A 17,500-nucleotide genomic window follows, 5' to 3' on the forward strand; every position below is an offset into this window, starting at 1 on the left:
ATATTCGAATCCAAAAAACCAATTTTAATGACACAAGTCTTACCAGCGTCTTCGTTTCTCTATTTAAACAGCCTTATTAAATCAGTATATTCTAAATGCAAACTGAAACAAGATCCTGCCTACACCAGTTAAATTACAACATCCCAAGAAAGGTTGAGGCTCGAAGAAGATAGAAAGTACACAGCCTAGATTCCTCTACGATAATCGTAGACCTACTGCGTCACAGACCTGTCATGAAAACCACATTGCTTCGTCTATTGTATAGCTCTCACGAACAGCAGCTCTCTAACAAACAAAAATAATTTCATGGAATTCTAAAAAAAAACATTTAGTATTTCCTGATAGTTTTTCAAATCTTGAATCGAAATATGTATACAGTACTTACTTTGCATCTCGAGCTCCAGGATTTTGCCTACCTGAAAAAAAAAATGATTCTTGTGAATTATGGACGGATATTTAATGTTTATTTGTTACTAGTGTATCCAGGCCGTCAAAATGACGTCTAAATAATGTATTAGATATGCACACACATAGATGAAATCTGGTAAATCTCTTTCATCACTATTATGACACAATCAATCTTATTTCCCTTATTTGTGGAATTCCAGTTTTCAAACTGAATGAACTTCTATTAAACTCAGTTTAGAAGCATTTCTTGAATTATGTGAAAAGAATTCTAAACATCTTTCAACCCATCTACGGGTTTAAAACTTACAATAATCAAGTCTGATTTTTTTGCATTAAAAACGTAAAAAGATACTATATTCTGGTGAATCTATGCCTATCCTGAATATCCATCACAAAGTTATCATAGGAAATATATAAAATGGATGACTACTTTCCCCACTTTGTCTTTTCATTGAAAACAATTATAATTACGAAAAAACGACCATTATAAGGAATAGAATTCAATAGATATACCGGGCCATAAAGCATGACACTGTGGACGGGGAAGTCCATAGAGTCTATGAGGTCTAATCCAGATGATGAAGTTTAATTTGAAAAATTAATTTACATTGTCTGCAACATAACACATAAAATGGTGTATTTCCAAAAATAGTTTCCTATGAATATAAGCCTGTCTTCGGTTTAATATGTAAGAGCTTAAGAAATGTATCTTTAATAGTAATATGAGAAGCATTAATTCGTTAGTATTCATTGTCATTCAAATGAAAACAATTAAATGGACAAAGTCTTAAAAGGCCATTTAATGTCCATAATTGAAATGTAGAAGAAAAGAAACTACCTGATGAAAGACAATACAGAAGAGATGAATCGAAAAAAAAAAGGACAAAACCTAGAACACGTCCTAATTATTAAACCAAAATGCGAAACACTTCATTTAGTCTCAAATAATATAATCTAATACAATAAAAGTAAACATTGACTAATTGTATTCCATACTAGGTCTGGAGTCAATCCATTAATTGCTGGAATGAATGGAAAATGCTAATAAAGTTTATAACCTATCTTCCAGTATCTTATTTCTTAATTCTATCATCTTTCTTCAATAATACAAAACTCAAGGCTCTTATTTTTGCTCTTCGAGATCTTTTTTTTCTATCTTCCTATCAATATACTTCGTTTAAATATTCTTTTATTGTAACAATTAATAATTGAACTCTTCTGTAATGTTTCACAAGTGAAAAGTTTCTTTTCCAATCATAACAATGATTTTATTCTTATAATGTAACCAATTCAATCATACACCTTGAACTTTCATATCCTTGCCTTTCAGAAACATTTTATATTCCAAATCCAGCACTTAGTGTTAACATTCTATCGCTTCCCATAAAAAGGTGAACTCTAGAATACCCAATGAGAATAACAAGACCAGTATCGACTTACTAATGCCACCCTCTATCACTGCTATGTATTTGTTACGAATTCTTTGAAGAAACATTTTAAGAAAGATAGCCAAGGAAGGCAAAGGGCAGATACTGGGAACTATGATAAGTGTACTGTATATAATTTGAATTGTAAATATTTTCATGTTGACCAGGCTGACATGAGTCTTTTTATAGTTAATATATGAAATATATGTTTTTGACGTTGTTAATAGTTTATATAGGGCATATCTGTTTTGACGTTGTTACTGTTTTTAGAATGATTTATTGTTAATTTATTCTCATCATTTATTTCCTTATTTTCTTTCCTCACTGGGCTATTTTTCCCTATTGGAGCCCTTGAGCTTATAGCATCTTGCTTTTCCAACTAGGGTTGTAGCTTGGCTAATAATAATAATAATAATAATAATAATAATAATAATAATAATAATAATATGGGCTATTCTTTGAAAGATATTTCATAATGTAAGTCTCTTAAAGAGTAATACATTACGGCTTCATAGATATTGTACTACAGTATATCTATCAAAGTATATAACACTTAGCACAGCATGCATATATTACTAGATTATGTTTAAACTGATTTTTTTAAATAATTGCAAGATGGAAATAACTAGAAATTTTGGAGAGTAAAAGTTCAGGTTCTGGTTCCCATGTTATCTACATTAAGTAGCCTAATGAACTTTAAAATAAATAAGGGCTTAATTGATTTTGATTAATACAGTCATTACAGTATGACAAAACTCAGCTGTCTTCAATGATTATGAAAATGATAAAGTACTATACTATAGCCTATCTAATATTATAGACCTAACTATACACAACATTAATCAGTACCCTTTACCAAGAAGATGTCTAGATCACAATCATTCAAGTAAGCCCGGATATAAGACTTTATTTTGGAGCACCTAACATCATAAACGAATTCTAAATAAATCCGGCCTTGAATGGAGGATAGCCTATTCCTAATGTTAAGCACATAAGAGTTTGTATCACAGCAAATATGTGCACAAATTCATGGTCCTCTTAACTGTCCTCGAGCATAAAGATTAAGAAAAAGCAAAAGATGATCATCGATACGTAAACCTAGGCTACCTAAAGGTCTAAAAAAAGGTTGCATTATATAAAATCATTCTACAATTATATGAAGATAATCAAAAGTAATTATTTGTGTCACATTTTACTTAATGGGGAGATATGTAGCTACTAAAAAAGTAGTTCACTGTCATTCCCATTATTTTCAATAAAATCATTAGCTGTACTTTCATTGATAATAATTATGAATTGACGTTAAACTAATAAAATCTAATGTAAGAAAAACGTGTTACTATGATGGATAAAAAAAAAGTAATAAAAAAAAAATCTATTGCACTCAAGGTTCCATTTGAGTGTATTTCACAACTAAATTAATATCACTTGTTTTAATCTACTCAAATTCAAAAGCACATCGTTAATATTAATGAGATATTGATAAACAAAAAGGTTTAATGGTGGTTAAAAAAAAGGCAAACCAAAACAGTTTACACAGCTAGGAAATGAATGGTAATACAAGAAATTGATTTGAATTCTGTTTCCAACTCTTTATCCCCGGTTTGATGCTTTAGGCCTACTGTTCCTCATTGCAAGAGCAAAAATTCCATTTTGTTTTCTTAATTCTACATATAACAAATAAAAGAAACCATGAAGGGATTCTTAAGAGCATATCAGGGAAAATATATATAAAAAAAGGGGGGAGCACCAACAGGAATAGTAAAAAATGCAAAAAATAAAAACAAAGAAAAAAATCACATATACACAGAAAGATGATAAAAAAATAGAGAATCAGGTATATGTAGTAGATTGGCCAGGGCACCAGCCAACCGTTGAGATACTATCGCTGGAGAGTTATGGGGTCCTTTGACTAGCCACACAGTACTACACTGGATCCTTTTCTCTGTTTACGGTGCACTTTCCCTTTGCCTACACATACACCGAATAGTCTGGCCTATTCTTTACAGATTTTCTTCTGTCCTCATACACCTGACAACACTGAGATTACCAAACAATTCTTCTTCACTCAATTGTTCAGTGGCTACTTTCCTCTTGGTAAGGGTAGAAGAGACTCTTTAGCTATGGTAAGCAGCTCTTCTAGGAGAAGGACACTCCAAAATCAAACCATTGTTCTCTTGTCTAGGGTAGTGCCATAGCCTCTGTACCATGGTCTTTCACTGTCTTAGGTTGGAGTTCTCTTGCTTGAGGGTACACTCAAGCATGCTATTCTATTTCATTTCTCTTCCTCTTGTTTTGTTAAAGTTTTTATGGTTTATATAGGAAGTATCTATTTTAGTGTTGTTGCTGTTCTTGAAATATTTACTTTATCCTTTCCTTACTAGGCTATTTTCCTTGTTGAGGCCCCGGGGCTTATAGCATACTGCTTTTCCAATTGGGGTCGTAGCTTAGCAAATAATAATAATAATAATAATAATAATAATAATAATAATAATAATAATATGATTCATGTGAAGTTAATAAAGAATCAGGCATATGGTTCATGTGTTGAGTAACAAGGAGAGAAAAAATATAGCAAATGAAAATGTGGTAACAGTACTTACAGTGATACTGTATATCCAAATCTCCCTTTCAAACCTAACCTAATCTAGAGCACCATGTAATGCCCATCTGAGCTGGAGGTATGAACGATTTTAAACTGTACCAGTCATTTACAGGTCACCTTAATTTTTGAAGGATAGTCTGTATGTACTGTATCAATAACAAACCTCCAGTATAATAACATACAGTGGAAATACTTTACAAGTTTATCACAAATTCAAGTTCATTCTAATACATCATTATTCTTGTACTGTATATGCAAATGACAGCAAATCTTTAACTACTGAGATACTGATTAAACTTACTATTTTTAACAAATGTTAGCCTACAATTCCTTTTATGCTATCATGAAAGTTTTCTAAGATTTTTGCTTAATTTAGTCAAGGGCGCATGACGAGACTGCCATGTTTGACTAAGATTTTTTTAAACGAGCACCAAAAAGATAGAAAATTTAAGAAATATATAAGAATATTGTATAGCATTTAAAAAAAAAGTGTTGCTTTGGTATAATTTATTAAAGTCATGGGGTATATGGATTTTATGAAGTATTCATAGTGCCAACATGACTATGTAGTACAGTACAGTACTGTATACAGTACTTAGGAAAGGGGGAAAACAACACGGGTAAGGAAACATGCCACGAAAAATGTGATTAATATTGTACTTAAGAAGTAATTTTACAAATGAGTTTTTCATAATTAATTTGTTTGTATGATTTTAATCTATTAAGATATTCATTTCTATACAAAAAAAAAAACAAAAAAAACATTTGATAAACTTCTCACAACTCTGTGATTTTTGCAAATTTTCTTTAAGAGCACTGCTGTACTGTCAAAGTTTTGCAATATACAAGCAAGGAAAGTGAGCAAGTACTGTTTTAAAGATTTAAGACCAATCATGTCAAATCAAGATCTTAGGTTACATTAGGGAAGGCTAACCCTTGGTTAGGTTAGGAAGCTTTTCTGCACAGTATTTCCCAAGTTTTCGCTTTCATCCAACATTAAAAAACCTACTGTAATCTCAAATATGAAAGAATTTGGAAAATTTAACATATTAGCAAAGCATTTCCAATATAAATAAAAGTAAAGCTCATTAAAATTACATAAAGTGTATAAAACTATATTCTATATTGTATTATTTTTTTATTACAAAAACTTGCATGCCTGGAAGCTTTATAAAATAGGTATTTCTCTTCAGATATTAATGATGATTAACCAATACAACACCCTTGCAGTTTTTTTTTTAAATTGTACCAGTTAGAAACTTTAATTACAAATATTAGTAACTAAAAAATTTCCTAACTCGTGGTGGATATATGTTCGGTATCAAAATGCATTTGCAAGTACAGCAGATATGTATCATATTCATATGATACATATTAATGCACATAATAAGATTAAATTGTACATTACCAATATCATTGTTAATACTATAAGTCGTTTTACGGTTAATTCATCTTTCTATAAAATCTATGCCGTTCATTTTAAATGTATAAAATTATAAAGATATGAAAAATATTAATTTTTCCTTTTTTTCTAGACAAAAAAAAAAAAAAACTTGACCACTCTGATATGCCAATCGAACTCTCAAATGGATTTTTTTTTTTTATATGCATTTTGTGTAAGAATGCCTTACCATGTTATACAGTGCCTATGAATGTCTAACCGAACGAGGTTTTATTCATGGAAAATAGTGAGTATGAGAACACTGAAAATTTTGCAAATTTTCAAATAAGTTTGTATTTTTCCTAGCTATACAAACCTGAGTCCTTTAAGAGGGCTATGTTTTCCAGCTTTTCTGGAGTCATGCTCCAACATGACGGACATTACAAGAGGGCGTTTCCCGAGAGGAGTTCAACCTATTTTGACATTCAGCGTAATGGATATCTATAACAGTCTCCGTTAACTATGTAGCTGTTGTTTCTCATCTGAGTCAAAAGTATCCACAAAATAATGACCCACATAGTTGGCAGCAAATCCATTATCTCTTTCCAATTTTATACAAGTTTGCAACAATGTTTATTTGCGAGCCAAGCAAGCCAGAGCCAAACAAAGTCCATTTGAGGGGTGTTATATAAATTACAGGAAATTATGATACAGTACTTTCAAGTCAATTACTAGAACCAATCTAGTTATCTTGTTTTTACGTCAATATTACTGAAAACAACTTGTTTTGTGGTGCTGCCCCACCCAAAAACCCCAAATTCTCAAAAGAATCCCCAAAGTGGTTTCTATATGGGTGAGTAGGAAAACTCCAATGGGTAGAAAATACATTATCTGTTGGAAAAAGACTAGGCCTATATGGTTTATGTATTGGCTAGAGATAAAAGTATCGCATATCTACCAAAAAATCTGTATGGCCTTCCCTCAGCAACCAATAATTTCACTACATTAAAACCGGCCCGTGATACTATTTTATCGCCAGTCATCATACAAAAGTTGGTATTAGGCTAATGAACCTTAGTTGAAGACGTATCAGAGATAAGTCTTATTACAACCATCACTAAAAACGGGTAGGCTACTTGTATTAAAATCATAGCAAAGATATTAATGTCATCAAATAACCATATTTTAATAAACTTTAGGTAGGCCTTAATCTTGACCTGAATGATGGTAGTAGTTAACCTTTAACCAAACCTAGGATTCAAGGTGCTGACTTTCCAATCTAGAACACCATCAGGTTGTACCTAACCTGATTTAAGATGACATACTTTTACTTATGGCAGAGTACAATATCTCTGGACGGTTCACAAGTAAAGATAACAAGCAAAGATTACTATATGCTAACCTTCAGGAATTTGGGATCCATCCTTGGGAGATTAGGCTAATGCTACACTGCTCAGCCTATGTAGACTTTTGTTATTTTCACTCTAAATAAGTAATCAGTAAAACCACAATGATCATTAGTTTAAATCATTCCCTAAATAAACCTTCCACTTATTATATAAATGCACACAAAACAAAATTTCCGAGAAATTCTCGTAAGGCACGAACGGATGAAAATTCATAACTGTTACTCAAGTACGGTTAAGTTTACGGTTGAGACTATGCCTTTGCAACGGCCTATCAGGATCTTCTATGAGTGTTTTCTTTAACATGTGTAAATATTATGTGATTTAGTTATTTTTCATCACATTGTATTAAACATACGTTAACTTTAAGGATATCTTATTTAGATTTCCAGTTATTTCATTACTGCTCTCTTCATATGGTAGTTGGAGCCCTATCTTCTTTTATGAATATTCACAAATCCGATTATACATTTCCTGTGGGATTTTTCATGATTTTTAATTTCAATGTATTGCTATGAAAAAAAAATGTTACTTAGTTATTTAGTTATTTAGTGGTCTTTAACTGCTTTCTTATATTTCCCATATATTTATATTAAGCACTGGTCTTAACATACAAGGTTCCTGATAATGAAATGCAGCCGTTTTTTTATCATTGTTTATTTAAAAAAAATACGAGTTAAATATATAAGGGCATTAAGTTCATAATTTTGGCTTAGGATGAGAAACTAATGTAATGATTTTCATGAAAAAAAAAAACATCAGTTGGGTGACCTTCATTGACGATAAACAAATATATTAAGACAAGATTTCTATGCAGTTTGATTGAATTTAACTGATAAAATCGTATATGAAATTTAATAGATAATAAAAATAATGCCTTAATAACAGTTTACCTGGTTTGATCTTTAAAATTCAAAGGTCAAGGTTACATAATTGGTGACTTAAATGCTTCAATGATGGTTACATAATTAAGGTAGCTTGCCATTCAAGTATAGGTAAATCAAGACATGAAATTTGTGATCATTTATTTCACCATAATCAACATTTAACTATCATAGATCTTTAATGGAGAGAAATTTGAAATCTTTATGTGCAATAGGCTCATGTGAGTAGGAAAAAGACCAGAGTCTACGTATGTTCTCAACTGAGTACTCTTCTGTTATATATTTAAGTGAATGGCACTATTTTCTACATAGAGCATTCGGCATCAGCCTTCTTAGAATAAATTTTTCTGAGATCTTGCTCCACCATTTCATTAAACGATATGATAAATCTTATGAGTAAAAGGATACAATACTCCTTTACTGAAAGACAAATTATTCCTTGAGGAACGTGTGTGTATATATATATATATATATATATATATATATATATATATATATATATATATATATATATATATATATATATATATATATATATATATATATATATATATATATATATATATAAATTAAGTAAATTTCCCCATAACAGGACGTAGGCACTGGAGATTATTGAAGGAGGTTGTAGACGGAAAAAATTCGTCGGGGATAACCAATCATTTTAGCTACCAAGAAATCCAGGGCCTCTTTAAAAGTTGTTCTTAGTCCCAGGAGGACCCTTCAATTGAAAGGTGAAAGTGGTACCCCCTTGTCCGAAGTAATATGCTCAAGGATACCGAATCTTGCTGTGCAACCTGAAAGTAAGGCAGATGTACTGTATATGAGGCAAATGGCTTCAGGCCATCAAGTGGAGCGGTCAATGAGGGTAAACACAAAGCGATGTCCTTGTGAAGTAGGTAGAGGACCTACTACATCGATGTGAATGTGGGCAAAACAACGCTGAGGTTGAGGAAAGGTACCTGAATCTATGTGTTGATGTACTTTTGAAGTTTGGCAGGAAGTATAGGCATGGACCTAGTCCTCCTTAGGATCCTTATTAGCGCCATGATAAATGAACTTCGTCTTCAGTAGCCCATGAATAAAATCAAGCATATGTCTGTGCATGGGAGCAAGTATCCAAGATCATTGTCTACCAGTACTGACGTCACAGAGGAGGTTAGCGTTGGAGTCATTGAGGGGGACGTCTTCCCAATGGAGGGATGTGCAGGATCTTTTTGTTGAGCTTCTGCCAAGGTGTTGTAATCCAATCCCAGGTGAGTGGAGGCCAATGTGTTTCTTGACAGGGTATCGGCAACGGGATTCCTTTTCCCAGGCGTATGTTGAAGATTACCATTGTATTCAGCCACGGAGGAGAGATGTCGGCATTGACAGGTGGACTAGGGGTCGGGCTGTTGATTGAAGGCGTGCATCAGAGGCATATTGTCAATGCAAAAGACGAAGGGCATACCTTCTAAGAAGTGGTGAAAGTGATGGACAACCAAATGCACTACCAGCAATTCGTGGTCGAAGGTAGAGTAGCCGGATTCCGCCTTGGACAGTTTTCTACTGAAGCAGGCCAATAGGCAGGGTGAGCCATTGACCACCTGCTCGAGTACTAAACCAATAGCGATGTCGCTGTTATCGATGGAGGGAAGAGAGGAGCATGTGGCATGGAAAAAGTGAGAGCAGCAGCAGTTGACAGGGCATTCTTTGCATTGCAGAAGCCGCTTCTTGAAGGGACCCCACTTCAGGTCTTTTGGCTTGTCCTTGAGGGAGGTGTAGAGGGGGGCAAGAGTGGCGACGATGGCTGACAGGAACCGGTGATAATAGTTGATCATGCCTAAGAATTCTTGCAGTGCTCTGACAGTCGAGGGGTTGGGAAGATTCTGAACAGCTGCTACCTTCTCGGGGAGGAGGTGGCCTCCTTCATGAGAGATGCGGTAACCTAAGAACGATACTTCGTCGGCGCCAAAGGTACACTTGTTGTACCAGACTACAAGACTGTTCTGATGTAGGTGGTCGAACATGATGCATATGTGATGAAGGTGTCACTCTCTGGAGGAAGAGAACACAAGTATGTCGTCCACGAAACATATGCAGATGGGGAGATCCTCTAAGATGCCATCCATGAGGAGTTGAGAAGTGGCACCAGCATTACAAAGGCTAAATCAGGAATAATTGAAGGTGTAAGTACCAAAGGGGGTTGTGATGGCAGTCTTAAGGATGTCTTTTGGGTTTATGGGCCCCTGATAATACCCCTTCAGGAGGTCGAGTATGGAGAAAACCTTCGGTTTTTGCAAGTAGGAGGTTATGTCAACGATGTTTGGGAGAGGGTAGTGATCTGGGTCTGTTAGATTATTCAGACGCCTGTAATCCCTACACGGACACAAGGAGTCATTTTCTTCAGGATGATGTGTAAGTGTGATGACCATGCACTTGAGGCCTTTTGGGAAAGGTCCATTTCTTCCATTTCGGCGAAGATTTGTTTAGCAGCAGCCAAATGATTAGGTGCCAGACACCTGAATCTGGTGATTATTGGGGACTCTGTCATCTCGATATGGTGATAAATACCATGTTTGGCAGGAACGTCTGTGTTTGGTGAAGTTTTGGATGGAAGACTTCCGGATCTGACATGAGGGGGTGGGCGTAGGCATCCGTGGGTGGGCTGGTGTGAAAAGCGAGGTCGAAGTGGGTGGGTTGAAGAGGTGTCAAGGAGTAAGAGTTTGCATTGATTAACTGTCAGTAAGCAACATCAGCCAAGAGGTGGAAATGGGAGATGAAATCTCCACCAAGTAGTGGCAACGTAACATTACCAACGAGAAACTTCCAATGATATTTGGCACCCCAAAATGATAATGGGAAGGTCTTGTGCCATTTTGTGGGGATCACGGATCGGTTGACAGCGACCAAGTGGATATCGGCAGGCTTAGAAAGACTATGTCGTGTCCTGGAGAATGGCCCTGGTAGAAGAGAATGGTAAGCACCAGTGTCTACCGAAAACCGCGCGCCCATACTTGTATTATGTAAAAAGAAAAAATTAGTGATAAGGGAGGCCATCGCCACAAGCGATGGCCTACTTATAAGTTTTTTGGCCAATGACAATCGTTCGAACATTTCTTCCCAGCAGCAGCGAATTTGGAGTAGAAGTAACATAAATGCAGCTGATGGGTGTCAATAAGTGGCTGGAGAGGTCATTGTTTGGATTGTAAGTGAGGGGTGGCATATATGGGTGTTGAGTAGCTTTATTGCCACTCCGGCATGTCATGGGGTGAGCATCTGTGTCATACCACATTCTGCCTACCCCATTCATGCCAGTATGAGTCTATGTTGAATAGTTAGTTGTCCTTTTTGTCAGGAGTGGAGATGTTGATAGAGTTCTTGAAGGTGGTGAAGTGGCTGTCCATAAGGGTGTTAACTTTAATAATCAGATCCTTCATGGACAAAGTATCAACATCAGATATGGCAGTTCATACAGGTTTGGGTAGGGAACGTGCACAAAGGGCACAAAGTAGGTTCACCTCCCGAAGAGACCTATTTGTGGCAGGCTTGCAGGCAAGTGATACTGATCATTTCCTTGAGGGTGAGCGAAGCCTTTTGGTCCCCCAACAGTTGTTGAAAGAGCTAAAAAAGCTTGGCTATATAGGCGGCAGGCGATGGTGAGTATTGCTTCAGGAGGTATGTTTTGAGGGTGCCGTACGCTAGGTGTTCCCGTATTTGCAAAGCGGATCGGAGATTTCCGGGAAAGTAACTTCTGGGATCGCCTCAAGGACATAGTCTGCTTTGGTGCTTGAGCAAGTCCTGCCCTTGACGTGAAACTGAATCTTAGCACATTGAAACCAAGCGAATGCCTCTGTACTGGCAAAGGGCAGTAATTTCATCGATGTGGTGTGGAGAGAAGAGTCAGGGTCGGACAGTGTCATCATCAAACAGTAGGGCACAGCAGTGAGGGAGAAGGCAGGATCGAAATTACATTCAAGGACTTACGAGCAAGAATGTCACAAAAATTCACATAAAATGAAACATGAGCTAGCAAGCTTACACAGGTTGTCCATTATTAGTGAAGGGAAGAGCAAGCGATAAGACAAAAAGCGATACTGTTATAGTGTATAAGTATGTATGAACACTTGCAGTACATTGGTGATCTACCCCACCTTCGTTTCACTATGATGCCTTAGACTAAAGTCTGCTCCCACAGTTTATTTATACCTACTGTAGACCATATCTGTTCCCACACAGATGGTGGTGATTTGGCAGGAGCCAGCTGAAGCTTAACATATGCTTAATCCAATAAGACCAATACGACAGAGAGCTTTAAATGCTGACTAGAACAGTTGCATTTATTTCCAGTTTAAGCTTCAACCAGCTATTTCTTGACCATGTTGAATTGTTGGATGAGATTAAATAATTTTTTTTTCCAAGTTAAAACAATGGTAAACAGATATTAGAACTTTGTTGATGGTGAGATTATGTTTGCTATTACTTAATGTTATAGAGATGTCAAATTAATTGGATTTCCTTTCCACACCCGTCTTCTTCCCCAGTTAGGTCCCTTGGGCTTATAGCATTTTGCTTTTCCAATCAGGGTTGTAGCTTGACTAGTAACAATGATAAAAATGGTGTTGATAGCATTTGTTATAAATAATCAAATCTGTTGTTAAAACAAAATTGCTGAAACATGATGCATGTATATAGAAGCAAAATATGAAAATCATAGTGGTTTATCACAAAAGATAATGTAGGGTTTTAGACATCAGTATCTGGTATGGCATGTTTCACTTGTGATCATGCAAGGGTTATAGAGGCTCTGATGCAATGATGTCCATACAAGGTAAATAAATTTGAAAAAAAGAACTGATTGGATAAAATTTTGTTAGTTTAAGTAATAAAATTTTAGTGTTTTGCTTTAACTTTATTATGATTAAATTGTTTGCTTCTACATCTATACTATGTTAGATATAGAATTTTTTTAACTATAGATTTACAATTTTATGTTGAGACTTAGTTTTCACCCACAGGAAAATGTCATCACCAGCAATAGGGATTGACTTGGGCAACAGCCTTCTGCGTGTAGCAGTCTTCCAGAATGATGTTGTGGAGGTGGTTGCGAATGACCAGGGTGACACTGCCCTTCCTGCTTTTGTTACTTTTACGAATAGAGGCCGTCACATTGGTGAAGATTCTAAAAGCCGCCTTACAGAAGATTGGAAAAACACAGTTTTTGATATCAAGTGTCTCATTGGGAGGTCTCCTAAAGACCCAAGCATTCTGGAAAATATCAAGAATTGGCCCTTTGCTTTACTTAGTAATGATATTAATACAAAAGTTCAGATTACTTATAGAAATCAAAGAAAAGCATTAAATCCAGAACAGATCTTAGCTATGTTTCTCGAGAAGCTTAAGGAGTCCTCAGAAGATCACTTGAGTTGTCAAGTCAAGGATGCTGTTGTCTCTGTTCCCTCTCACTTCACTTTTACCCAGCGTCAAGCTATTCAGGCCGCATGTAGTATTGCAGGTTTGAATGTGCTGCGTCTTGTAAGCAGTTCTCTATTAGCAACAATTTTTTATGGGCATGACAGAAAAATAGAGAAGGAACACGTTTTGACTTTTGATTTTGGTAGTAGTAGCATTAGTGTTTCCATTGTTAAAATTGAGGATGGTAGCTATGAGGAACTATCCACAGCTGGGGACACATCTTTTGGTGGTAAGGATCTCGATAACAGAATGCTTAGTTTTCTTAGCTATGAGTTTCAGCAGAGAAATAATGTAGACATATCCAAAGATATAAGGGCTATAACTCGATTGCTTACTGCCTGTGAAAATGCAAAGTTGATTTTATCCTCCTGTAATGAAGCAAATGTCAATATTGATTCTTTATATGAAGATATAGATTTCCAAACCTGTATAGCAAGACCATGTTTTGAAGAATTGTGTGAGGATTTATTCAGTAGAGCTGTTGATCTAATAGACAAGTGCATTCATGATGCTAAAATTGATAAATGTGATATTGATAAGGTTATTATGACTGGAGGCTCTTCCCATATTCCTAAGGTACAGGAAATGGTGAAAAATTACTTTGAAGGTAAGGATATTGAAAGCCCAAATCTGTTTGAAGAAGCTGTGGTCCAAGGTGCTGCAATACAAGCTGCAATATTGTGTGGGATAGAATCAGACATCCTACAAGATTTCATGATACAAAGTGCTATTCCAATCTCCTTAGGAATTGAGACAGATAGAGACCACAGATCCCTCACATTCCCTTTTCACCAAAATCCAGTTACTTCTTTGATGAATGCTGCTTCTGAATCTATTAAGGAAAATCTAACTATTGTCGGAACAAAGTTTGCAGGGCAGTCTCTGACTAAGGCAGCAGCTAGAATGGCTAATGGAGCAATGACTGTTGCAGGATCAATGATTCCAGATAAGGAGAGAATTGCAGGAAGGATGATGACTCATCTTATAAAACGTAACACAATGATACCAACAAAACAAGCCAGATTGTGTACTACATTTGCTGACAATCAGGTTGGTGTGCTAATCCAGATTTATGAGGGAGAATGTCTCTTGACAAAAGATAATGATATCATAGGTAAACTGGAGCTGAATGGTATTCCACCTACTCCACGAGGTGTGCCACAAATTGAAGTTTCCATGGATGCTGATGCTGATGGTACACTTAGTGTAGCAGCGGTGGAAAAAGAAACTAATAGGCAGAGCAAAATTGTCCTGGGCAGTAATACGGGCCGTTTCAGTAAGGAAGAAATAGACAGGATGAAATTTGAAATGGAAAAGTTTAAGATTGATGACAAAAAACTACGGGAACGCATTTCATCAAAAGTGTCCCTTGAAACATACTGTGCTCAGATTAAGAGTGCTATAGAAGGGGAAACCTTTGAAGTCAATCGTAACATGATACTGGAAGTTTGTAATAAGAATATTGAATGGTTGACATCTAATCCTACAGCTCAAAGAGATGAATATGAACAGAGAAGGAAGGAAATTGAAGACACCTGCCAGCCAATTATAACAAAACTCTACCAGGCTGTTGTTGGAGTCCCAGAGGACAGCTTCGGTGATCCCTCCTCTAGCTTCCTTAAGATTCCCACTATGACCTCATTCAGCAACACCAGAAGACCATCAACAAACCTCCAAGGGGTATCGAGATGGTCATCCTCCTTCAGCTTGTCCAGCAGATCCTTCAGCATCATTCCAAGGGGATCTTCTGCCTTTTGTGATGTCATCTCTGAGGGAAGGTTCAGAGATGAAGCCGCTACCAAGAGTTCGCTGAGAAGTTTCTGTTTCAGTGTGAGCGAACGTTGTAATATGATACGGGAATCTTGTCTCGAGGCCATTGCGTGGATTGATGAGAATCAGATGGCTTCAAAGAATGATTTCAATAAGAAACAGAAGGAGATTGAGCACATGTGTAAGTATCTCACTCCCCAGACCCTAGGAGGATACCATTCTTGACTGCCTTGGACAGTAAAACAGTCAATGTTTTTTGTTAGTACTATATTCTAAATCAATTTACTTACCTTCTAGTAGTTGTTCATATGTTTTTTTTATACAGCTTAGTGCTTTGATGAAATCAAATATAAGGGCTTGAACAATGTGTTTTGTGTTTTTCAATTCAATACAGGGGACAGGAAAGAAAATAATATCAGTATCTATAAGTTTACCTGAATAGAAATAAACCTTCATTATCATTCTTTTCAGAATAAAGTAACCTAAACTTTGTATCTGATTTATCAAATATTGTACTATTACATGTGCTACTAAATGCTTATGCTATAACTGGTATCTAAATAATATCAAACCAGAGTATTATATTGGTTTAAGATCATTAAACTTTCAACAAATATTTTTATGTTGAACGGACTTATATAAATTTCGCTTCATAGATTACTTATAGCAGGCCTATCCTATCGTTATTGCTGATCTTAAGATATTTTGTACTCAATACTCATTACCTCCTTATTACGTTTCGTCACTCGAATATTTTCCCTGTAGGAGTCCTTTGGCTTATAGAATCTGCTTTTCCATCTATGATCGTAGCTTAGATAATAATAATAATAATAATAATAATAATAATAATAATAATAATGATCTATATATTAATACGATAGTGTGTGTGTTATTTATTTTGTCACGCTTTAAAGAAAACGGAAATAATTTCATGGTATACTCTTGTGTAACGCTTTAAGGAAAACAGAAATAATTTCATGGTATACTCTTACAAATTCACATTAGACTTTGATTACTCGACCAAAGCACATCTTATATAGTTTTCCCAATTTTGTCCTTAGCACTTGACTTTTTTTTAATATTAGACAAAATATTGAGTTCTAACAATTTCCATAACCTAGATTATAGAATTAATCTTGGGCCTTTTCGTTTAACGAATAATCCGTTCTTATTGTAAAAGATTTCTCATAATTCTGATCAGCCTTTGCTTCAAATCTTCCTAAACATTACTCAATTTCCCGTCCACCTATCATTGTTAATGACCATTAATAAAGCTCAAGGACAGACTTTCAATAAGGTTGGGATCTACCTACCACAACTTTGCTTTACTCATGGACAACTTTATGTAGCCTTCTCAAGAGCAAGTTCTGTGAACAGTGTAAGAGTGAAAATTTGTCCTCAGAACAATTCTACTCATGTCCAGAGAAGAGAAACTACCTTCACTAGAAATATTGTATATAAAGAACTTTTGTAGATTGTTTCATGTATTGCTTATTTTTTAAGAAAAATATACAAGTAAAATCTTAACATATTTAATTCAAACATGTAAAGGTTAGGAACAAGATAATTAGTATTGGAAATATCATTTCGTGTAATTTATACGGGTTTCGCTAATAATAATAATAATAATAATAATAATAATAATAATAATAATAATAATAATAATAATAATAATAATAATAATAATAATAATAAATGTGCAGTTCACGTAATCAGCCATAAGTTTGGACATCGTTGTTTTAGAGAATTCAAACTTGGATTATATATGAGTGTATGAAAATCCACGCCAATAAATACCTGTTAAAGTCAAAGGAGGTCGGCGCTCTACTGAATGCCCTTCTAGTTCAAAGCTGAGGACAATCAAAGATGAAGTAAATGAAGTAACTCTCTCTCTCTCTCTCTCTCTCTCTCTCTCTCTCTCTCTCTCTCTCTCTCTCTCTCTCTCTCTCTCTCTCTCTCTCTCAACTTCCACCGTTTTCTTCTTTCAGTTCTATTTACATTCTCTTCGACTCATTTAACTTTTAGCAATGTTAGATTTATATCAGAAGCAGGTCTTTTTAATACTATTTAACTTTTATAACATATTTGCTTTTCTAGTTTTAATTGAATATTCTTTTAATCTTCATTTATAATAAACGATATCGGCGTCAATGACCTTCGATGTCAGG

General features: G+C 35.3%; 1 protein-coding gene across 1 annotated transcript in view; it reads left to right on the plus strand.

Moving 5' to 3' along the window:
• The window catches only part of LOC137632676 (heat shock cognate 71 kDa protein-like), a 26,797-nt gene extending 10,023 nt beyond the window's left edge, over positions 1 to 16,774 (plus strand). Inside the window, exon 2 of the mRNA XM_068364762.1 lies at positions 13,106 to 16,774. Within this exon, the coding sequence (XP_068220863.1) occupies positions 13,110 to 15,557 (2,448 nt within the window). The 5' untranslated portion in view covers positions 13,106 to 13,109 and the 3' untranslated portion in view covers positions 15,558 to 16,774. The remainder of the gene's footprint in view (positions 1 to 13,105) is intronic.
• Positions 16,775 to 17,500: the final 726 nt, after the last annotated feature.

Source organism: Palaemon carinicauda, chromosome 41 (assembly GCF_036898095.1).
Source record: "Palaemon carinicauda isolate YSFRI2023 chromosome 41, ASM3689809v2, whole genome shotgun sequence".
Taxonomy (NCBI): Eukaryota; Metazoa; Arthropoda; class Malacostraca; order Decapoda; family Palaemonidae; genus Palaemon; species Palaemon carinicauda.